Raw genomic sequence first — 23,956 nt, forward strand, 5'->3', positions numbered from 1 at the left:
AGAGACCGAGGTAGACAAAATGATGGCTGATGGCTCTTCACGTGAACCGTGACCGTGTTGACGAAAGAAGAAGTTTGTCCGTGCTGGCTTACCATCCCTTTGGCAGCTTTGTTTCATTGACAAAAATAGGAAAGAATGTCCACCTAACTGGATATGTGAGGCGCTGGTTGTTGGTGTTTTGTCTTTGCACCCATCATTAAACATCGCTAACAAACTTGAATGTGTACTTCAAAAGTTCGAGTAGCGTTCCAGTTCAACAAACAGGAGTATTAATCCCGCAGTTCGGTAGTACTTTACACACTACAGTGGCCAGTTCAGGTAAGATACTCGTACTTGTTGTCACGTACGTTTGTGTGAATAAGCCACTTGTGTTGAGTACTTAGGACGGACCGAGTGATTGTGCAAAGGAAAAATAAGGAAATTCCACCAAAAAGACCTGGTGGTTTTGTGTGTGCGTGTGTTTTTTAACTGGGGAATGCGGAATTCACCTTTGCATGGACATTTGCTTCAGCGTTGGTCGCCTGTGTCGCGGGTCTGTTGGACGAGTTTTTGACTCCCGCTCACATTTAGCTTTAAAGTTTTGACTTCACACACGTTTGTAGAATTAAAAAAGCTGGTGCTTTTCGTTTTTCTTTGGCATCATTAACGTTACAGTTTCGAACTAAGTTCTCTGTTCAGTAACTCAGTTCGATATTGTCAAAAGTATCGAATCAATGTAATGTTAAGTAGTTAAAATAAACCCATTGTCTATTTTTTTTTCATTCTAAACGCCAATCAGTTATAAATCAGTCAATATATGAAAACTGCTTCATTAATTGAGTTGTATCAATAGACTTATTTTTATAAGCCAAATCCTAATGTGAGTTAAAACTAAACTGATTTTGCTCATTTACCATGCAGATTCATTCTCCGAACCGGGCCAGAGATTTTGCTTTGCTGTGGCCATGAGGAGTCATGGCGGACGTGGAGGTTGATCAGACAAACCTTCCTAGGGTTCAGGAGGGTAAGTTTACCCCATGGCTGTTTTATGATTCTCTCCCTCTTTATGTGAATGATAAAAGACACAAGCAGACACTCTTTGATCCTCTTGGAGTATACCTCTTAAGTCACCCATATGCATTAGATTCAGACTTTATATTTACTTGCCAGTGCCCTGCTCTCCAGGACTACTTGTGCACTGTAGCGTGTGTGAGTGTTAAGAGTGATAAGTGTGAGTGATAAGAGTGTGCTGTCTGATGAACATTCCAGATGCCTTCTCCCTGACATGCCACCTCAAACTTCGGGAATTGAGTCTTTCTTTAAAGCTTTGCAGAGCCTGGGTTTAAAATGCCCTTGTCTACTTGCCAGTGAGCAAGCTCTCATACAGAAAGAAATAAAAGATGTTTTCGCTTTCCGCTACCCCTTTCTTAGACAATGGGTCAGGGTTAGGGTTGGGTTAGGGTCGGGATGTGGAGTTTCCATTTTTAGGGTTAAACGATCACAAGCCAGGCAACACTGCCCTCATTGCCCCTGCTGCAGTCTGTCACTGTTAATTGATGTTCACACTAGTACGTTGACACGCTGAATTTACACATCCATGAGGTTTTTTTTTAGACTATGTCAGCACTGTAGTGGTTCGCCTTGATTATTATCCTTTCTCGAAGCATATAGTAAAGCTACTTTGATTGTTTCTTTGGTCTTTCACTGCTTATTTATCTTTGATTTCCTGAAGCCGGGCCTTGCTGTTTTCTCATCCCTGGCTGACCCCCACCCCCTCTTGCTCTCCCTCTTCTCTCTCCTCCCCTTTCTTCCACACAGTTAGCTTATTGTACTATGACTTCATCTTTTGGCTTTATTGGTTGGTGTTCCTATTTTGGCTCCTCAGATGTAGACTGACATTTGGGGGGTGGTGGGGGAATTTGAGTCTCCTGAGGAAAAGCAGGCCTCTTGCTTCTGCCCTCTGACACCTGCTCCCCACACACCCCACTGCCCACACACACCCCACACACCCCACTGCCCCTGCTGTAGACTCCCGTATGCTGAGACGCCTCTGGCCAGACAGATACTTGTATGTGCAGACAAGACCGTTCTTCATATTATACTGGACATAGGTGGAGGAAGAGAGGGTGAGGATGGGGTGGGTGGAGTAGGGTGTGTAGCAGGGATTTGGCTTAAAATGGGAGCTGTGCGACTTTTTCCTTTTTCCGCTCAGCCAGCAACATGGTCCTGTTGTGCAGTTTAAATGTCTCGATGATGAGATGAATTGAGCTGCCGTCAACAGCTCACAGTGTGTCACTCTTTGGGTGTGGGAGAACAATGTGGTGTTTTTTTTTATTTTTTTAGTCAATACAGAACAGTAAAGCAATGAAATAATTTTGCATGTTTTATGACTATGTCCTGTGGTTATGAATTCAGCTATTCCAGGAACTCTTTTAAACCAGTTCAACAACCAATGGAATTTTTAAGCTTAAACAAATTCAGACATGGTTTTGCTGCTTAAATGCTCCCTGTCTGATTAAGAGCAAAGAGTCTAGTTATTAAAGCAATTTGGAAATGGGAAACTCACTTGAAGTATTGGTTTCTTTTTAGTGGTTACAGTTTAATTCCGCCTATGTTTTTGGTTTTACTCGATCGGTGTAATGCGTGTGTCATTGTGGGCTGGGCCTCTGCAAAAACGAGTTTGTCAGCTTGTGAGCCCCACCCTCTCCCAGTCCCTACGGTGCGTCATTTAGACCTGTAAGCAACACTTCATCCATGCTAGCCTTGCAAACCACACAGCTGAATTGCATCTAATCCCATCAGTGTTTTCCATTAGGTGGATGGTACTGTTAACAGGATCACTAACAGCACAGAGAGTCGAAAAGATAAACCGGACCCCTCTTAGTTGACTCAGTTTGCTGACAAACCACTTCTTGTAGCTGGCAGTCATGTGTGAGTAACCGCGCACAGCTGTAATCTGAGAATTTAGCTGGTTAAGCGATGGAGATTTCTGTACGAACATGTACCGTTTCTATGTTTCCAGCTGCAGGCGTGCTGTATCGTCCCTGTTTGCAGGATGAGATGATGCGGCATGCCAAACCTCACTTGGCATGTTCCCTCTGCCCAGTCATGTAGCTCCGCCCACCAACACTGCCTCTCTGGGCTATGTCTCACACTATCTCAGTCATATCAGTTATGTGTAATCTGTCTGCAGTCATCTGTCTGCAAGAAGTTCAATAGTTCTTGCCATGTTTGAGAAAATATTGTCCCGTGATAAAGTATTATTATTGTTAAAGTTTTTCTTACAGTGTAGCTACAACTATATTCCATACATATGGCATATGCTTCCAGGTGCCGTCCACAAAGGGGTTGATCTATGAGTGGCAGCAGACGTCTAGCATTTTGTATCTTGTTCTTTTCTGGATGAAAGCTTCTAACTTTGTTTTGGACCCAGTATTCCACATGAACGTTATTAATGACACATTATTTATGTATTGCTGACATTATACTTTACATTATGACATTGTACAGCAATCTACATTAACTTTATGACCCCCCCCCCCCCCCAAAAAAAAAATGTATTTGCCATGCGATATCCTTGATTATATCCTTTCATCTTCAAATATGAAAGGTGATATTGGATGGTTTGGTTCCTAGAATGGATGACATGGGTGTGACTTCAGTGCATGATTAAGGTGAGTCTGTACAACACTCATCAGTATTATATGGCCCGTATGTAACCCAGTTCTCTGCATCACTCACTGCTTTTCTTCTACCACGTGGCCATTGGCAGACGCTCTGGAAACATTTCTGCCTTTACTGTCAGTGCGGGCAGGCGTGTGTGTGTGTGTGTGTGTGTGTGTGTGTGTGTGTGTGTGTGTGTGTGTGTGTGTGTGTGTGTGTCTACGCTGATGGAAAGAGTGGTGGAGGTTGTAAGCTAATATGGCCTATTGTCTTTTTTTAGCAGGACGAATAAGGCCCACACAGTCTTACTGGACTGATCTTTCTCTCTGTTCTTCAGGGCGAGCGAATTGGTCACTTTTTGGCTGTAGTGGCTAAATATAAAGAGCTTATAGGGTCAGTCCAACTAGAGTAAATGTTTGAGACTCTGGCTGTGGTGGAGACAGTGTGACTCGAAGAGTGCTGTGTCTACGTCAGGAGAAGCAAAACACTGCAAGGGTTCCCAGATATATAAACACGTATCTAGAATTATCAGTCGCCATGGTGCAGACTGTAAGTAAATGGAGAGAGACTTTTTCATTATTTATTTATTTTGCCGTTTTATTTCAGCATAGTGGACTTAATCTGAATTGATTTATACTTGCATTGAGTGAACCCATATAGGAATCACAGTAATTATTATACATGACGCACATTTAAACAGTGACCTGCTCTATTGTTTCTTGGGCAGTTGTGCTCTGCGAGGATGTTTCAGGATGTGACTATAGGTGTGCCGAATGTGTACAACTATGTAAAGAGAAGAATACAATGGCATGAGTTCAGCTGGGTTAGCAATCCACTGGGAACAGAAAGGTCCAGGGACGTGGCTAAACTATATATTTACAAAAGGATGTAATCTTGATATAGAAGGAAAGTCTAAAGAACAAATGAAATAAGCTTTAACCTGTACCAAATTGATCAACACAAAAGACCCCCAAACAATCAAGAACTGGATTAGAAGTCCCAGAGCATCACAAAAGGAGTTAGCAACATAGATAATTACGGCACAACTCCACACTAACATCATAGTCTCCGTCCGTTCCAAATCCAGTGTGGGGGGTGGGTGGGGGAATCGCCCCAGGACTGGTTTGCACTGTGGAAGGCTGAGAGGGAACCGCAGTGCTGGAGCAGGGATGGAGACTCTTCATTGCAGTCTCAATTACAGGGTGTGTGTTCCTCCCTCCACTATCTCCCCAGCACCGCCATGTGTTAAATCAGCCCCATGCTTCTCCCTGCCTGGATTTAGAAGGGTAGACAGACACAGCCGCGCAGTGGGTTAAACACGTCTGTATCTGAGGATGCTTCTTCTCGAGCACCCTGTCCATATCTTTTATGTTAAAACGTGTGTTTCAGGAGCGCGGACGTAATTTCAAATCGAGTCAAATCAAGGTTTATTTGTCACATACATGGTCATACACAGTACGACAGGCAGTGAAATGCTTTGGTGACTACTCCACCTTAAATTAAACTATGATAAATGGACAAAATATAGAATATAGAAATATTTAAAAAACCAAAATAATAATAATAATACAGTTAAAAAGAGCCATTTAAGTGAAATGACTTAAAGTGACAAGTGATATAGTGATATAAATAGTTTGTGCATTTTATGCAATTGCATTAAAAACCATTTTTTACCATTAAACCCCCCCCCCCCCCACTTTTTCAAAAGCCGGTTTTGGTCCCCTGCAGTTTTTACGGTTAAAAACAAATATTTAAATAGCGACAAATCAAGCGCTAGGACCATGCAGAAAACGTCCGCTCCGAGTTCTTGCGCTGAAACCCCCCCCCCCGGCACCCCAATGCCGTTTTGTGCTTCTATGCAGAACTACACTTCTGTGTCACGGGACGTAAATAATCAGTCGTGAAGATGTAATGCCACTATGGAGTTGATGTTCTTGTGCAGTTCCTGGGTTCCTCTGTCTAGGTCTTTGCAGCTTTGCTTAACTGCTCTTGTTCAGAGTGTGTGCCGCATGGTTGTACTTACTGCTGTTAAGACTGGGTTTACAGAGGGTGTCTTTGCAGTTTAGTTTTTGATGCCTCATGTTTAAGTGCATGTTGAAACCATGTTTTATGTTTTATAGCCGACCTGCAGGTCTGTTCACTGTGCATGTGTCATGTAGTCTGGAGGATATGTCATGTAAATATGGAGGATAGGTTCCTTTTTGAGTCTTGGTCCTCCCAAGGTTTCTTCCTATTCCCCACCATCTAGGGAGTTTTTCCTTGCCACTGTCGCCTCTGGCTTGCTCATTAGGGATTTGGACCCATAGTATTGTTAAAACTTGTAAATCCTGTAAAGCTGCTTTGTGACAACATTGTGGAAAACGCTATACAAATATATTTCATTTGATTTGATTTAGTCTAAAGTGATTTTTTTTTTTGGGGGGTTTGGCTAAGCTTGTACTGCAGGAGGTGTCTTGTCTGGGAGTGTTGAAATGCTTTTGTGCAGATGAACATATCTACATGTGATCATCTTAATTGTTTTTCAGATGTCCAAGCATTCAGCACACAGATTGTTCTCTCTCACTTGTGGCAGAGAACTGTCAATTTTTCTCCCCTTCCTCTTTACACGGTGGACAACACGCGTACTCCAAATCCATGAACAAATTCAAACGTTTAAGTGTTTATTTGAATTTAGTTTGTTTAAGGCTGTGTTAATCTTGCTTGTTAAAATTGTTTAGTCTTTTTGGCTTAGCTTAGTAAAACGGTTTTAAACATTTATTTGTCTCCAGCAAAGGTGAATGAAACTGTCAAACAGGTGTCCAATGTTAGCCTGACAGAACGCTGCTGCTCACAGATTTTCAGTCTGTCTCAAATTAGCCTCCCGACTCATGGAGGCATGTGTCATAGCCAGCAGCGGTGATGCGCTCAGTCCGAGGCCCCTCGAGTGTGTGGGGGTCACACGGCAGCTGCCCAAATGGACGGTCTCTGCGGCCACATCCGTCTCCTCCTCTGTTCATCCCTTAACTTCTCACGCCATGTGGTGGTGTTCTGAGTCTCTGGGGCGTGCCCGCGGGCTCCCCGGGCCGCTGCCGTCGTAATGAGTTATGTGTTTGTGTTCCTGCAGTGTGCCAGTGCTTTGCGGTGCTGGAGGACGGTGCACTAGCGCATAATTTACAGGAGCAGGAAAGTAAGCCCCTCCCCCTTTACACTGCACGCTCACAAACTCCACTTGCAGCGCTTTAAAGACACAAACATTGGCCGTTATTGTCCTCACAAGCTAGCTGGCCATAATTTTGTATTTCTTTTGCTGTTCCCACCACACAGTGTAATGCTCACTCTACACATAATTATTGCTAAAATGATTCTGTGAAAATTCATTGGAAGTCCTTTGAAGATAATTGCTCACAGCCTGAATGAGTTTGCGTCTTGCAATGAAACTGCAACTTTGAGAAACTGTAAATTCACTGGGCTCTGGTGGCACAGAAGCTCGGTTCTTGTATCCAAAAGCATCTCAAAGTTGATTTAAGCAGTCTCTTTTTTTTCTTGTAAACTTCCTGTCCTTTAATTTCCTGTGGTCTTGCAGTGATAATGTGCTATTTAAGTTCACTTGTGTCCAGGCATTGTCTGAGATTCTACCCATAGGCTGCAATATGCATTCAATCATTTAATGCTGACATGAAGGTCAATTCCTACTGTTTTTATTCTCCTTAAGTAATTGACATTCTGTTCAGAAAGTGTTCCAGTGTACATGGAATAGCTTTACGTTTTATACAAATCTGTATTAAAAAAAATTAATAATAATTAAAAAAAAACTTGTATAATGCAATATTAGGATTTTTTGCATTATACAAATGAACCTTTCTGACTAGGAAACTGAATGAATTTTCTTCCATTTTAGCCATTTTCTTCACCTGTAATACTGCAAAATATAATTCCTGTACAAAAATAATTAGCTTGGTTTTAAATTTACTGGTTTGACTTTTTTTACTGGTTTATATGTTTATGTATGTTATTGTATGTTATGTGTTAACTTGCATGTTCTAATGATTCAAAATGGTAAAAGTAATTTTTTTAATATGCATAACCCGTAGTGTGATTGGTAACGTCTCCCACTCCGTGCTCTCTCAGTCGAACAGTTCTACAGCTCAAATGTGGAGAGAAACCAGCTGGTTCAGAATGACCTACGTGTAGCCAAACAGCTCCAAGATGAAGAACAGCAAAGAGCTTCTGTACTCCATCGCCAGACCACTCAGCAACTGTGAGGACCCCCCCCCCACACACACACACACACACACACACACACACACACACGCCCCGCAGAAAGGATGGGCTGTCCCAGGCCATCTCACCACCCTCTCATATATCAAAGACATTCTGTATAGGTTTCAAGAAGCGGTCAAGGGCTTAGTTTAAGCTTTCTTGTGTGAAATTAGTCAGTGGTCATAAATAGAAATGTACCCTTTTAACACCAAACATCAACTGTGTGTACGTACTCTTATCAATTGGTATTCACATCAGACCAGCAAACAAAACACTGTACTGGAAATGTATTTAGCTAATGGACGCTGTTGGGTGCTTATTCTTCAATTTCAGTTTGTAAAAGAAAATGTTTCATTCCTTTTCAGAATTATAACTGAAACTTTTAAGATATAAAAGAAAGTTTGTTCTTGTACTAATATGCATTTTTCTAGAATTTATCTGTGAATTCAAAGAAATTCACTGTCTGTAAATGTAGCGTTCCCAAAAATGTGATCTAAAATATAGTTATAAAAGGTTCATGGTTCAGCAAATTTTCCCCTTGAGTTTTTGAATCTTGGGTTGAGTTTTTTTTTTTTTTTTTTTTTTTTTTTCCCCATTGTTTCTTCATCTCAGGGAAGTGCTGGACTCTGAGTATGCCCGCAGGATACAGGAGGATCTCCAGCGACGTGCAGAAGAAGCTCGCAGGAGGGAAGAAGAAGATGAGGTGCAGTAGCGCGTCCTTTCCTGCATGTGCACGCTTCGTGTTTTCCAGCAAGACCTTTGCCCACTTCTTCATTTACACGTGAAGTCTGGAGGCCACGTGGATCCTCCCAGCAGGAATCTGATTCGTGCAGCCAGCCAGAAACCTGTGTGACTCGGAGTGATAGTGCTGACAAAGGTCATGTGAGACAAGGAGAACTTCCTCCAACAGTAAAGCACACAGTACCTGCAGCAGATCGGACCGTGTGTGTGTGTGTGTGTGTGTGTGTGTGGGCAAGCGGGGGTGTGTGTGTGTGTGTGTGTGTGTGTGTGTGTGTGGCAAGCAGGGGTGTGTGTGTGTGTGTGTGTGTGTGTGTGTGTGTGTGTGTGGCAAGCGGGGGTGTGTGTGTGTGTGTGGGCAAGCGGGGGTGTGTGTGTGTGTGTGTGTGTGTGAGGGCAAGCGGGGGGTGTGTGTGTGTGAGGGCGGGCGTGCGTGTGAGGGCGGGCGTGCGTGTGAGGGCGTGCGTGCGTGTGAGGGCGTGCGTGCGTGTGAGGGCGTGCGTGCGTGTGAGGGCGTGCGTGCGTGCGTGTGAGGGCGGGCGGGCGGGCGTGCGTGTGAGGGCGGGCGTGCGTGTGAGGGCGGGCGGGCGTGTGATGTGTTTGTGTGTGAGCGCGGGTGGGCGGGTGTGTGAGCGCGGGTGTGTGTGTGTGTGTGAGCGCGGGCGAGTGTGTGGACGCAATAAACCTGTGTAATGTTTCGCACTGTTATCATATTAATGTGTAATATTAATATATTTATTGTGGGGATATTACTGCCACCTGCTGGCCTTGAGGAGAGGGAGGATATATAGGCCTCTCATAAATGTGGTGATGTGTTCCTTTGAGTATATAGGTGTATACAGCAATATATACAGCTAATGCACCTTTTCTTATTTTACTGCCTTTGTGTTTTTAGTCAGGTCATCTTTCCACACCCTTTTCTCTTGTAGACCATCGCAGCTGATATTTGTTTTGTCAGCTAATAATCGCCTCTTTCAGATGATTGTCAACGTTTCTGTGAGCAAAGAAACCTTCGTCTCAGGTCCTCTGACGGCAGTGAAGGTCTGTGGTTGTTGTCATGGAGATTTTGGGTGTAGGTCATTTGGCGACTGTGTTGGGAGGCAGAGCCGCAGGTTCGGTTGGCGTGGTTACCAAACATTTAGCTGGCACGGCACGCGGTTGCTTTCTCCCTCCGGAGAGGTTTCAGAGATTTTGTGGTTGTAAAATTTTGAAAGAGGAATTGAGGATTTTGTTCATTCGAAACTTTCTCGCTTTGAACCATTTTCTAATTGTGTAGTTTTACGAAGACCCCGTTTTGAAAAGTACACACTTACGTATTCATGGCAATTTTATGGCACTGTTTGCGTGTACCAAAGATGCTGAATACTGCTGATACTTCTACTTATGGCTGCTAGAGTTCTGCTACATGAATTATAGATATTTACACCTCCACTGGCTTTTCCTAATGAGAGCTCTACTGCCACCTGGCTGTGCCTCTAAACACTGCACCCCCACACTGCTCTTCTGCCTGCTGGCCTCCTTCAGCGGAGAACATTGCTGTTTCAGCATATAATGATCGCCCTGCCTGGTTAGTTATTTAAATCATTAAACCTCTGTGGTGGTAACCTGGATTCTAGTGTTCCTATGAGCTATGAGTCAAACCCCTTGAGTCTGGGTAAAGACTGCTGGGTGTTGATGCAGAGATCGTCGTCTCCATTTGTGTGCTATCCACTGTAAGCATATTCCTACTGGGCACTTTTGGTAGACATAGTGTTGGACACATTGAGGTCCAGGAAAGGAATGCCTTGATTGCATGGTATATTGTTTTTGCTTTTGTGTTTTAATTAGTGGCTGGGCATCTCTCTCTCTCTCTCTCTCTCTCTCTCTCTCTCTCTCTCTCTCTCTCACTCTCTTACACACTCTCTCTCTCACTCTCTTACACACTCTCTCTCTTACACACACTCTCTCTCTCTCTCTCTCTTTTTCTTTCTTTCTTTCTTTCTTTCTTTCTTTTTCTGCCCTCTTCAGTGTTTGATTGTCTCTGCTAAACAAGTCTGGTCCAGGCTCTCTGAAGTGAGGCGGGCCTAGTTCACACAGCACAACGGAGGTGCCACTTACGCCTGCATGTTTGTGTCTCGCTCTCCTGGGCCTGGTAATGCTGTCTTTGCAGCAGGGCTTCAGTGTAGTTCTTAACGTTTCGAAACTCTTTCTCACAAGTAAAAGTAATGCTTGTTTTCTTGATCTCTTTTTAATTTTTACATTTTTGCTTTATATTTCACCTTTCAAATGGCACCGGGTGGACCAACCACTAATTGCGTAGGGAAGGACATCTTCCAGACAGTATTCTTTATGGATACAGTAAATGTGTGCCTGGCCACTTTTAGTTCCTTCTAGTTTACGAGGCCTTTGCAGAATGCTGAGCTGCTTCTTTCACGTCCCACACTGCCATCTTGTGGAAATATAACATGCTTTCACTCTGTTTCCTGAACGATACACTATTGAGCACATTTGTTGTGTTTTGAGGCCACATTTTAATTTGAAAGGCAATAAAAATGTGTTCCGAAGGGAGTCTTTTAAATTTGATGAAAGAGAGGAAGTCTGTCCGTGACCCATTCAGTACACGTCTATTTTGTACACTGAGAATGCCAAACCAGCTCGAGGCAATGCTGCATGTTCCTCACAGAAGCGGGATGTATGAGCGGCAGTATGACCCCAAAAGCCCTCAGTCTGTCAAGAAGCAACGGCACGACCCCAAATGTCTTCACTGCAAAGCTCTTTCATTTGAGTTCCCAGAAAGCGACAGAGCAAAAGTGCTTCTAAAAGTGCTTATTTTAGGCCATTTTTGGGTGAGAAATATTACTGTAAGAGTCTAATGGAAACTCTGAGGGGAAAGTCCTACCCATTCAGTTCAGTCTTTCACCTCCCCCATACGATGTCCATTGTGGTGGTGGTGGTGCGTTCGGCTGCTCGAGTGTCTCTGAGGCATCAAGCGAGGTGGGCCTGAAGCGCAGACCTAGAAGAGACCTCGACCCTCTTGTTCTGCACTGTGGAAATTCCACCGCTGACGTCCGCTGCTGCTCACGGTCGAGCGTGGGAGGCCTACAGACGTAGTGAGTGGGCGTGTGCGAGTAGTGTTTGTGTTTTCTACAGTAGCAAAACCACAGAACTGCTGTTGGTGCGTTTTTTTTTCTTTCTTCCTTCAGCGTCTCTAGAAAGGCGTGAAGGTCACGGCCTGACGTTTCTGCGCGGGGTGGGCAGGTGTCGTGGGCTGATCTTTGCCTCGTGCTGCTGCTTGTCCACGTTCACCTGTTTGGTTCTCCATATCAGATTATGAAGAGTCCTGCTGAAAAACCAAACGGCTCAATAAAGACAACCATGGAACAATAAAACCTTGCTTAATAAAAAACAGTGGAGAGCAATGGCTTTTTTAATATTTTGTTTAAATAATTACAACAATTGTAATACACACTAATCAGGGTGGGGTTTATTCTGTCCTTATTTACATCTTTTTTTTTTCTTTCAGGAAGTAGCTAAACAAATTCAGGAAGAGGAAGAACTTCGAGTGAGGCGCCTATATGAGTCTCACTCCACAGATAGTCGAGGTACCTATTGTCTTTTTTTATTCCCTCCTTCTGCAATAAAACGCTGACTGTTTTGCCTTTGATGGTCTCGCCGCTTGGCGGAAGATGGTCACAAATGTCTGAGTCAGAAGTGCTTATGTGATGGGACAGTGTGTGCTGTCTTTCATGATGGGCCAAGAAGACTTTGATGTGGCCATGGAGAGTTACCGTGTTTGGTCTGATGTCAAGATATGCGGTGCGTGGGTGTGTTTGTGTGTGCGTGTGGCCTAAATCTACGCAGTTTTCCGGTTTCTCAAGATTGTGGCAGATCCCAGTCCCATTCAGAAGTGAAATAACGTATAAAATAAAGTCAGACGTGCGTGAAGTTGTGCAATCCCAAATCCTGTGATGATCTGGTCACCTGCCCTTCAACAACTGCAGTGATTCATTAATCACATGTTGGTTTTTGTTTCTTTCAGTTGTCTGCTTATAATGTTGTCATCAAACTTTCATTTACTGAGGCCTTTGATGGAATATTGATTCGCAAAGATCTGTTGAATGTATTCGTTAAAACGCTAAAAGGTTTAAATGGTAGTCACTATTTTAGAGCCTGTGGGGTAATTTTTTTTTCTTCATATTTTAAGTACTAAACACAGCTCTACACTAAAAATTGTTCACATGCGTAGTAAATAATAGATCTCGCTCTCTCGATTACTTTGAGCAAAGTGGTTCGGTATATCATAATGGATGATAAGTTTGTTGGGTGGTCTCAGATGTCCACGGCATAACAATATTTGTCTTCTTTAATTTGCACTGTAGTAAACTGAACTGGACCTTACTTAGAACTATTCAGAAGTCAGTGAAAAGTGCTTATGTTTAGCTTCTGCAACCATCTTTGACCACCGTGATGCACGTTTACTCTTCATTTTCATTTGTTAGCTCGGCTCGGATAATGCTGAAATTTTATAGCAGGAGGTGGTCTTGTATCACGTTTTTTTGTTTTTTGAGATTCATAAGGTTTGTTGATCCTGAAAGGCATTTCTGCATGCTATTATACGTTTTTGTTTGTTTGTTTTTTTATATATGTGTTGATATGCTAATTCTATTAAATTGCTAAATGCTAAGTTGCCATCCTTGCCAATATTAACTGTGTTTGTTTGTTTTGCCTGGCACAGCCAATTGTACTCACTCAGTCACTAACCTGCCCCTACACCTACCCCCCCGCCTTCTGTTTGCATGTTTTGCTTGGCAAAAGAGAACACCAGTGCCCCACCAAACCCCCCTCAGCCTGCACCCTCTCTTATTAGCGAGGAGGAGGAGGAGGAGGAAGAGTGGTCCGACCAGGATTCCTTCCCCTCCCCCACCACCTCAGACTATGAGGAGGACCGCTACGAAGGCAGGAGGCAGGTTTATGAGGACTACAGGGACCCTGGCGGACGGGGGCCTCTACCACGCCTTCCTCGTGAGCTGACCCCCCGGAGCGTCGTCCATCGGGACCGCGGAAGCTCGGCGAGCTTCAGCGGCAGGGCGGGGCCTTCCACGGGGGGGTGGGGCGACGTCGTTAAGCTCATTAAGAACGACATGAGCGAGCAGGGCTACCTTAGTCACACCTCGGAGGAAGATCTCTTCGAGCCTGTCTACAGGCTGGAGAGGATTCTCAGAGGACCGCAGCAGCAGAACGGCGGGCAGGGGAAGAGGCTTCACCGGCATCACAGCGCGCACGAGGGCCACGGCAGAACGCAGCACGGTGCGCAGGCCTGCAGGGCCGAGAGCTTCAGGGCCTCGGAGGATGGGGAGAGCAGGAGAGTGAGGCACTGCAGCAGGAGCTGTAGGGACTCCAGGCCGGGAGACGCCAGGAGACGCGTCCGCTTCCAGGACGACGGGAGGCGTCCTGGCGATAACGGCGCGAGCCGGCGGGACCCTGAGGCAAACCATGCTGGAAGCCAGGAGCGAGAGGTGTGGAGTCGTACTGTGAGTTCTTACCCGGTATCGGGTGAACTTTGTCGCAATCGGACATACCGCGCTGTCGCCGACGGTGTCCCCTACCAGCTGGAACGGGCGAGGCGTGTCTATCAAGACGAGAACGGGAGAGAGTCTGTCCGTGTGGCCAACAGGACTCGGTGCCACGGAGAGGCCCATCAGGCTAACCGAGTCGGGCCCTTTGCAAACTCCCCCCGGCAGGAGTCGAGGCTCAAACAGGGGGAGGAGGAGGGGCCTAGTGGGCCCAGAGGGCGGGGCAGGTGGGAAGAAGGGGCCGGCAAGGCTCGTGGAGAGACGATGCGCCGAGTTCACTCCCTCAGAGAGGAGGGGAGGTGGGAACCGAGGGCGGAGGGCAGACGTCACCGCAGCGCTCTCGCTGGGAGGCGCACCTCACGCGAGCCTTGGCAAGGTCACTGGGAAGAAACGTCGACTACCGAAGATGAGGAAGACGAGGAGGTGGAGAGGAGGAGGAGGAGGAGGAGGAGGAAGGTGGAGAAGCGTGTACGGGTTCTCCCTCAGCGCAGCCTCAGCTTGTGGTACAGTGGGCGCCCTCCTGGAGCAGGTAACAAAGTCCTCCTCCCCCCCCTCCGCCGAACTGTGGTGTGACTACAGTCTAGAGCATTCTCACTCCGTTCCTCTCAATCATCTCCAATCAACCAGCTCCGTCCCGACCTTTTGCTCACGCTCCCCCACCCCGACGATTTTGTGGGTGGTCCTTGACTACCTTCCTTCTTTCATTGACGGCATTATGAGTAATAACCGCCTATGCCTGGTGACCTTATCTTCTTATCTTTTTCTGCTCTAGCTGTGCAGTGACTGCCTTTTCTTCACAGGTCTGTGGTCCTCTGTGATTGTGACTCTTATTTTGGTGATTTAAAATATTTCATTTCTATCTTTGATTCAGAAGATCTCCTCTCATTTGTTTATGGTAGTAATTGACACTTTGGTATGAGAGGTATGACCCCATGCCAAACCCCTGACCCCCAGCCGCCGTTAACTGGAACCACAGCAGGTGGTGTTGTGCCGGTGATGTCCACAGGTCCCGGGACACGCCCTGTCCTCCTCCCAGCCAGGCTGTCCTTGACGCTGGTGTCTCCCACAGGGTATGGGCTGCAGAGAACCAGAGCCACACTGGACTTGGGTGAGCTGGAGCAGGTTCTGCTGGATGAGGAACTGGCCCACAGGCTACAAGCAGAAGAGGAGCAATCCATCAGAAGGGTGAGGGCCTTCCACCAGAATCCAGTCACACCAGAAACCGAGATTTCCCCGGCAAGCAACGTCTCGTGCTAATCCTTCACACCCTGTGACCTACAGACCTGCAATTGGTATAGTGTAGTGGGCAACAGTGCCATCTGTCCTGTGTTGACTCCTAAAGCTACATTCACCTGCCCCTGCAAAGTGGCTCTTTGTGCCAGATGCATAAAATGTAAATGTAACAATTGTTCCCCTTGATTTGCCGTTGTTCTCAGCGTCCTCCATCAGCCGCTCCTTCCCAGAGTCATTACCCAGAAGGAGACTTCACGGTTGCACAGGTGGCTCAGGATGAGGTAGGAGAAGGTGGAGTTTTCCCGGGTCTGCTGCTGACCGTCCGCACGCTGTGGCCTTGCTCACCGTTGTAGCGTCTTCGTTTCAGGAACTTGCACACTACATGCAGAAGCAAGAGATACGGGCCAAACGACGGTCCGGGGACCTGGACGACCGCGGCGATGGTGGTTGGGAAGACGGGGACGTGACCGATCCGTACGAGGAGGGAGCCGACTTTGACAGACAGGTACCGCTGCCCTACTGTGCCCAGTCATGCGTGCAGACAGCCGCGGTGATGCCACGCCTTCCAGAGGAATCCACACCACTCGTACAAGTCATCCACACGCCTCTTAGAATTACTCATTCTGAGGAAAGGCTTTGGGTCATGATTTAAGGCATTAAAAAGAGGAAACGCATTTGTATCCCAAAGATCCTGTTTCCTTTCAAGCGTGACGAACTGTGTGGCGTGTCTAAAACTTCAATGTGCTGAGGCATTTTGCTAAACCAGTCGTCGGGGAAACGTTAAATAACATGTGGGAGGGCTTAGTGACGGTGACTAAGCCACCAGACTGGATCTTTTCAGTCTTTTAACTGCTGCAAAAATCAAACTGTCCACTTTATTTTAAGTTAACCTTTTAAGTTCAACTTTTTCACACCAATGATACATACAGGTCTACTTCCTGTTCCCCACATATTTAAGAAATAAAACGGCTAATGTTTCCTCCAAGTGTAGCTGAAGCTGTTTTTATTTATTTATTTATTAATCATTAGCATTACCAAAAATAGTAATACTGCTATGCTGCTCTCAATGCGGCTACATCCCAAAGCGCATGTTTATTTTCAGATGTTTATATTCCGTGGTATTTGACTCTACGCTTGTATGCCAAACGCAGAGAGACCGGCTGGGTTCGGAGGGACTTCTGTCTCCACGAGAGGCGTGCTCCCCACAGTTCCCGCCTCCTAGCCCCACCGCCATGGCAACGTAAGTCCCCATAGTCCCATCACTTCTAAACCACTTTGCCTGCTGAAGTGGCTCCTCAAACTTGCAATGTTGTCCCAGGCATCAGCAGCAGTTCAGGAATGTTGCAGAAGATCTGGACCCAACCTTCCAAAGGAAGGAGAATGCCCAGACAGGACGGAGTGTTCCCGGTACAGCGCTTATTGCATTCGGTCCCCTGGACTGTATGAAATACCTCCTGCTTCTGTCCAGTCTGGTGGTGAACAAGATATTCTGTGTTTGCAGGCCCCTGCCCACTACAGACCCCTCCTGCGTTTGTAGCACCCACAAAGAGGCACAGTGACAAGCCGGCATGTGTGAAGCCCAGAGAGAAAAAGGAGGCAGCAAAACTGAAGGAGAGCTGTAAGCAGCAGTGATGTTGACCCCATCGGTGTCCTCGCACGCCTGATAACACAGAACACAGCAATGCAAATACACGCATCCGCCACCACCAGCAGATATGAACATTCCAGTGCTGTAATGGGTCAAGACATTACTTCCACTTTCTCTGGTAGGTACAGGGTCTGTTTATTTCCAAGGTAATGCAGTCAGCACCACAAGCAAGTTCCAGTAGTAGTGTGTCAATAAAGATCTTTAAATGTAATCTTCAGGAGAAATGGCATCTTCCAGTGTACTTTTTTTCTTTTTCTTTTTTTCTTTTTTTTTTTTTTTTTGTTTCGTGTCAATTGTACCTGTTCCACGTTGTGCCACTGGTGCTTGGGGAGGTTGTGCAGTGCTGATGGGATTGTTACAACTTCTTCCTCTTGGGAAGAAATCAAGTTTTGAGAAATGAAAACTGACCCACATCTGTCACATGTGGGTGTTTAACAAAGTTGCATTCTCTCAAATTCCCAGTGTAATTAAAAAGGAATTTTCTTGGACCAGTTTTCTGGTGAGTTTCTTCATGTACCTTTTGTGCATAGTTTAAGCAGCTTTTTCCATTTCCACATTCATTCGGTCCTCTTTGCAGGAATTATTTTTGTATATACTATAGAGTAACATTTACATATTTGACTTCTTGTACATTCTCTTTTTTCATGTTTGACACAAACAGAAGAAAGCCTGCAAACTGTGCTGTCATTTGTGCTAAAATAGAGCATTAAAATATTTCTTGTGTCTCACCAACTGCAGAACAATCTGAATTCTGTGAATCTGAGTTCTTTTTGAAGTAGTTCTTAGTTCTCTGACCAGTTCCAGAGAACCTGACCTGGTTTAGATCTTTGCATCTGTCACCTAGAGTGTCTGGTTGAATTGTGCTGCTATGTCAAGCTGTTGTATGTAATGTACACCTAAAAGTAAAAAAAAAGTTTTGCTTTAAAGTAGGAATGACCGCTATGCTTATATGGTTAGAGTTCATGCACATAAAGCATTTTTCTTCTGCCTTTCCACAATCATGGTGTCAATAGCTATTAGCACTTTCTGGTTTACTGCATTGTAATATGGTCTCTAGTACAGGAAAGCTGTGGGCTTCTTTCTGGTCCTCTTCATATGGTCATTTTCTAAAGAAAATGCCCGACCTTCAGGCAATACCTAGATCCTCATCCGTCTTCTAAATAATGTGGCACTTTTTCTTACTCCCTCTCAGAAACCTTGATTCTGTTCATCACAGAGAGTAAGCGTGAGTTGTCAAATTTTCTTCCTGTTTTTTTTTTTTTTTTTTTTGGGGGGGGGGGGGGGGGGCGTTAAGAAAATCTGATGCTTTTTTTTTTTTTATACAAAACTTTATTTGACTAAGAACAAATATTGCACACTTACATTATATAAATTATAAGATGCTTATAAAATCATAGCCTATGGTATAAAAAATAATATGTATGCATATGGTTACTGCAACAACAACCAGATTTAAGTGTTTGGTTGAATCAAACATAAGGTGAATCACAGTGACTCTACAGTCATTGTAAATCTATGTATTTCAGACATTATTCAGACATTATTATGGTTTTCTTTCTAAACCAAACCCCATGAGGCAGAGGATGAAGTGTTATCATTTGATGGCATATGACTCACAGCTGGCCTTTAAAATGTGACGGAGTTCTGTGACTCCCTCTGTAAACTCCCTCTGAGTCATCGGAAAGACAGAAAATTACAAAACTGCTTGGTTTCACGTTGCGTGGCAGAAGCTTGGTAGTAATCAGATTGTAGCGCTGGTCAAGCCTGACTATCTCGCATGCAGTACAGTCTACCATATCTGGCTTAAGTGTCCCTTTGTTTCCACGTTTCCCTGTGGAAATCCCTTTTGGGGAAACCCTATAAATCATGGACGTTACCATTTCCCTGTCTCGTTACAGGAATTGTAAACTTCCTTTTATGCAAAACTCAAATGCTGCATACAATACTTTTATCCTGCAGGTCGTTTGTGCCATAGGAGTGTTCACACACAGGAGTGTTGGCTTGTGTCCAAGAGTCATGTTTGTAGCAAATGTTGCGCATTTTCAGGTATCACATTTCAGAAGTGCGTGTACAGTCATGCAGGAATAAAGGTTAATACAATATTTTTGCAAACGAAGAGACTCCCAACTTTTACGTTGTACAAAAGAGCTTCAAATTCTCATCCCATGATCAAGTTCAAGTCAGACATTGTCAGACAGTGAGACAGTTAAAGCAGGAAGTCAGGGGGGGTGGGGGGGAAGCCCACCAGGGTATTTCAAAAAGAGGCTGTGACCTGTAAGTGTGACTCTGTAGACCGTCTCTGACTCCCACTTTGATGCAAAGTGTTGATGGCGTTTTGCTCTCCTACATTGTGAAGCAGCCTCTCTGTTTCGGGAGCTTCTTTGTGGCCAAACATTTTTTGTTGTGTGCTTTCATGTACATCACGTTCACTGTACGTCTCCCCTTTAAACCCAGTTTGTGATGTTCAGATGTTTCATGTAAACGATACAAGAACTGTGGCAAAAAGTCACTTTCCGGCAGCCCGAGTAAAACTACATTTTCATCCTGTCGTCAACTTAAAGGTTTTTAGGCCATGATGCTGAAGGACCCGTCGTCCAAAGGTCCTTGCGTTCTCAAGTGCCACAGACATTATGTCTCACGGAGACAGCTTCCAGCACGAGAAGTAAGTGGCCCATGAGCTCAACGTGAAGCAGGACTGGAGAAGGTAGCCAGCGATGTCATACTATGAGCTTGGACTCTGAGTCCTGCGTGCTGATTGACTCCGAACTACCTCCCTGTTCCTGCTCTGGCTGGTGGTAGCTGCACGATTCGTCGGGTTCCACAATCATGATGGTGAGTTCCTCTGAGAACAGAACAGAGGAACAAAAAGAATCACTCAAGACCATTGCCAGTCAGGGCAGGATGCTGGCGGGACACGAGTAGATGCGTGCGGGGTAATAGCGGTAAGACAAAGTACAGGCTGTGTTTGTACAGCTGCACAGTAGTAGACAAAGCCCTACCTTGTGGAAGGGTCTCTGTGGTTGGTTTCTCTTTCTCTCCCTTTATTTTTCTTCTTATATACATGAGAGACAGGGATAAAGTAAACACACCAACAAACGCACCAATCCCTCCTATAAACAGTAGCCACGTCATTTCATCTGCAAAAAGACAAAGGTTTTAGTTTTAGTTTTGTTCTGGGGTTTTTTCTTCTTCTTCTTCTTTTATATTCATCAGTTAGACACTTGACATGTGTAACAGTGCTGTGATGACTCGATAAAGATGGTTTGATTTTACACCACCATAATCCGATTAACTCTCACCTTCAGGCTGTTTCTTCACCTTGTCCTCACTTATGTTAATTTCTGGAACACACAATAAAGAGAACACTGTGGACTGGGCTGTGCATCTTCACTCGTACACACTGAGACCATCACTGCTACACGGTATCCTGGATCACTGGTTTGACGTACGTGTATGCGAGGAAAGCGACTCCATAGTAGGGGCCTGTATCCTGCTGCACTTAACGTCACTGAACGCGTCGCCTTTGTCCACAAGGACGTGTCCTTCGGGACAGCTGAAGACAGGAGAGGACATGGAAGACGATAACCAGTCAGCCAAGCTAAATCACGGACGCACAACTCGGGTTTGAAGTGTCATACAATACGTGGTAATGCAGGGCTACCTCTTACTCCAAGGTTTACAGGCACTGTGGGTCTTGTCGTTGAATGTTCCATATGGGCATTTTCTGCAAGCACCTATGTGGAATAACATTGATGTGTTTCTTTTAAAAGATTTCCTGAACAAGGTGAATAGCAGGACGTTTAAAGGCATTATAGTGTGACAACATTGTGGAAATTCCCTCCATAGGTGTATCATTTGGGGACAGAGCTTACGTTTGGGTGTTGGTTCACTGCCCTTTCCACACTCTTCCACACAGAAGGTGCACTGGTCATCCCCACAGCGGAAGTTAGCCTTGCACCCACACTTTGTGTCTGTGGTAGCAGTGCAGGCCTGCACTTCAAACTGAATGCCTGTAGGAGGCGCCACAAACAGCGTTACAGTAAGCACATTGGGGTTTTTTTTCTTCTTTCCTTCCTGTACTCACTGTGGAAGATATTATCAGCATGTGGTAATTGTAGGCTCGAGAATTTAAAGGGGTGTTAGTGATAAGAGCTTCTTATGAACTGTCATATTCAAGCACACAGAAGCGTCTCGGCATGCTGAGAAGTGTAAATTGATGGGCTTACCCCAGCACTGTCTGCACCTGGAGCAGTATTGTCTCGTGAGGTGGGTTATGTAAGTTCCATTACTACATGGGGTACAGAGCGTCTTGGGATCTCCTCCACAGGGTTTCACCATGCGGTTCCCTATAACCACAAGCTCATTTTTGGTGTCCTTATACACAAGTTGTGCATGCACCTACTGTCACGTAGAGGGCTGCCGTGAACTCTTTAAAACACTCCTGCTGTTGCCATCAGGACATTTAAAAAAAAAAAAAATTGTCATCACCTTTTACTGCATAGCTAATATGACGCACAGTGACACATCGCTGCTGTCAGCATTGTGAAATGTCATGGTGAAGTTGTGATCTTTGTAAAGACCTATTTGACTTTCTATCAAAAATCATTTTAGAAAGAACTGTGCACAAAAAAAGTTTAAAACACTTTAGAGATTCCCATGACTTTTGGGGATTGGATTCTCCCTCACTTGGTCATGGAATTATCATGGAACCATAAAAACTTCAGATTTCTCTTTTCCACTGAATTCCAAGTATTCAACAAACACACTACTTAGCCACAGATATAGTAAACAGCTCCTAATATGCTTAAATAAGGACCAGAGTGTTTTCTTAATCCAAGCAATTTTAAAGACCTTGGTGAACATTTGGATGCAACGTACCAGGTTTGCATTTTAGACAGCAGACAGCATCACTTCCAGACAGCTCCCAGTCATCACAGCCTTCTGATAATCCTTCAGTGGAATACAGTAGACTCAGGACGGTCATGATGTGAGTCACACTCAGGAGAATCAATTGCATGTCTGCTTAAAAGAAAAAGAATACATGCCTAATACCTGATTGATCCCATAGTAAAATAAGTAGAGTAATTATGTGTCTAAATATTCCTGTACTGTGTGTGTGTGTGTATGTATATATATATATATATATATATATATATATATACATACACACACACACTATTATATAATGAGAGAGAGAGTAAGATAGTTATTAGATTTTTTTTTCAGTTTATTTTATAGTGAATTGGCTTACAGTAACAATTGCAGATCCTAACTTAGTCTCATTAAATGTGAAATGACAAAAACGTTGCCTTACTTGTGCTGTGAGCAGGTGGGGGTCTTCACTGAAGATGGAACCGCAGCTCAGTAGTGACACTGAGTCAGTGCTGTGGAGGAGCACTCTTAAACCCCAAGGGGAGGAGCTTCAGCCTGGGGCTGTTGAGTCACATTAATAGACTAAACAAGCTGTGTGTGTGTGTGTGTGTGTGTGTGTGTGTGTGTGTGTGTGTGTGTGTGTGTGTGTGTGTGTGTGTGTGTGTGTGTGTGTGTGTGTGTGGAGGCAGATCCAGGGTCATGCTCTGCTCATGGGATCCTTGCACTTATATCCTTAATGTTAAGAAAGTAATTTTACTGCTGTTTCTCCAACACTATGTTACTATGTTACTATGGGCACTGGAATGACTTCTGTAGTCCAAGCAAGTGATTTGCACTTTTTTCATTTTCGATCACCTGCTGTACATCAGAGATTTGCTGTGAGTTCTGGATTGTAGCCTAACCACTGAAACACTTAACCACTAATCATGTGTACTGTACCCTTAGTGGGCCGCTTTGGGTGAAGTATAATGTCATCACTCTCACTTCTTATTATCTCCGATCTCAAGCAAAGCATTACATTTCCAACTGTATTCATACTAGGAACAATGACATGTAATCTGCATCTATCCAGTAGCCATACCAATAAATTGAAGCAACAGATTCTCACTGTCGGTGTCAAAGAGGTATGCAGTCGGCTGCTTTAATTCATGCATAAAGCAAAGTCATGTCAAGTTTGCATGAGATCAAATGTATTTGACAGTGTATGCAGGACGTAAGGTGTCCTGAGGATTTGAAAACAGGATTTGAAAACAGTGATTTGTGTTTATTTTAACTTCATCTAAAGGAACAATGACATATTTTAGGAATTACAGTTTAAAAAAAAACAACCAAACCCAGACACTCAAAGCAATGAACATGCATGGTCCCAGTGGTCCCAGTAGGAGAGACACTTTGCACTGGTGTAAAACTCTCTTTGCCTCAGGGTTAGTGTGGTCCATGAGTTTCTATCAGAACCATAAATGGGAAATGGCTACTGTAATCTAGTACACTCCAGAACGATCTAAACTAATGGAAGAAGGATGATGAAATCTGTTAAGCTATGGGGAGTATGACAAGGTTGAAAAAAGGCTTCCATGTGTTATGTATTCATTTCTGTGCCTGTTTGCAGTGATCACATTTAAAAACCCATATGAGAAGTTGGAACAGAATATGACCGATAATAACCTCTTTCTCTATTCTGAAATGGTATGTTAATATCAAAAAACTTCAAGTTCCCTGCAAAACCAAACAGCAAAAATTTTCACTGGAGATACCCTTAAAAATAGTCAAGGTGCTATAAAGCTTTCATGTAAAATGAAACCAAAACATAGCATTAGCATGTCTGAATGCTAGAGGCTTCTGGATTGTTCCGGAACATTTGCTCTGATTTATCTGATTTTTTTTGGCGTTCTCGTGAGTTTCCAAATGCATGCCATGCTCATGAGTTTCCAAATGTTTGTACAAATGCCTTGAATGCATATACCCTCTCATTAAAGTGAAAGGTTGCAAGCCATTATCTCAAAACTTCCAAATACTTCCAAAGAATTGTACA

At 44.4% G+C, this 23,956-nt stretch overlaps 2 protein-coding genes across 2 annotated transcripts; one reads left to right on the forward strand and one right to left on the reverse strand.

Annotated features, from left to right (window-relative positions):
- The first annotated feature begins 4 nt into the window (after window positions 1-4).
- ccdc187 (coiled-coil domain containing 187) lies at window positions 5-17,540 on the forward strand. The gene is made up of 13 exons (XM_077018442.1): window positions 5-318; window positions 901-1,003; window positions 6,746-6,808; window positions 7,750-7,879; window positions 8,494-8,584; window positions 12,122-12,200; window positions 13,414-14,700; window positions 15,241-15,356; window positions 15,608-15,685; window positions 15,772-15,909; window positions 16,556-16,644; window positions 16,723-16,811; window positions 16,906-17,540. Exons 2-13 carry the CDS (start codon window positions 955-957, stop codon window positions 17,034-17,036), a joined length of 2,340 nt encoding a protein of 779 aa, XP_076874557.1. The 5' UTR covers window positions 5-318; window positions 901-954; the 3' UTR covers window positions 17,037-17,540.
- Window positions 17,541-18,388: 848 nt separating this feature from the next.
- tnfrsf9a (tumor necrosis factor receptor superfamily, member 9a) lies at window positions 18,389-22,519 on the reverse strand. The gene is made up of 9 exons (XM_077018458.1): window positions 22,367-22,519; window positions 21,931-22,071; window positions 21,279-21,398; window positions 20,925-21,062; window positions 20,714-20,786; window positions 20,502-20,605; window positions 20,352-20,393; window positions 20,052-20,189; window positions 18,389-19,894 (listed from the first exon to the last, which is right to left on the reverse strand). The coding sequence occupies exons 2-9, from the start codon at window positions 22,067-22,069 to the stop codon at window positions 19,770-19,772; spliced, it is 879 nt and encodes a 292-aa protein (XP_076874573.1). The 5' UTR covers window positions 22,070-22,071; window positions 22,367-22,519; the 3' UTR covers window positions 18,389-19,769.
- Window positions 22,520-23,956: the final 1,437 nt, after the last annotated feature.

This window comes from Brachyhypopomus gauderio, chromosome 10 (assembly GCF_052324685.1).
Source record: "Brachyhypopomus gauderio isolate BG-103 chromosome 10, BGAUD_0.2, whole genome shotgun sequence".
In the NCBI taxonomy this organism is placed as follows: Eukaryota; Metazoa; Chordata; class Actinopteri; order Gymnotiformes; family Hypopomidae; genus Brachyhypopomus; species Brachyhypopomus gauderio.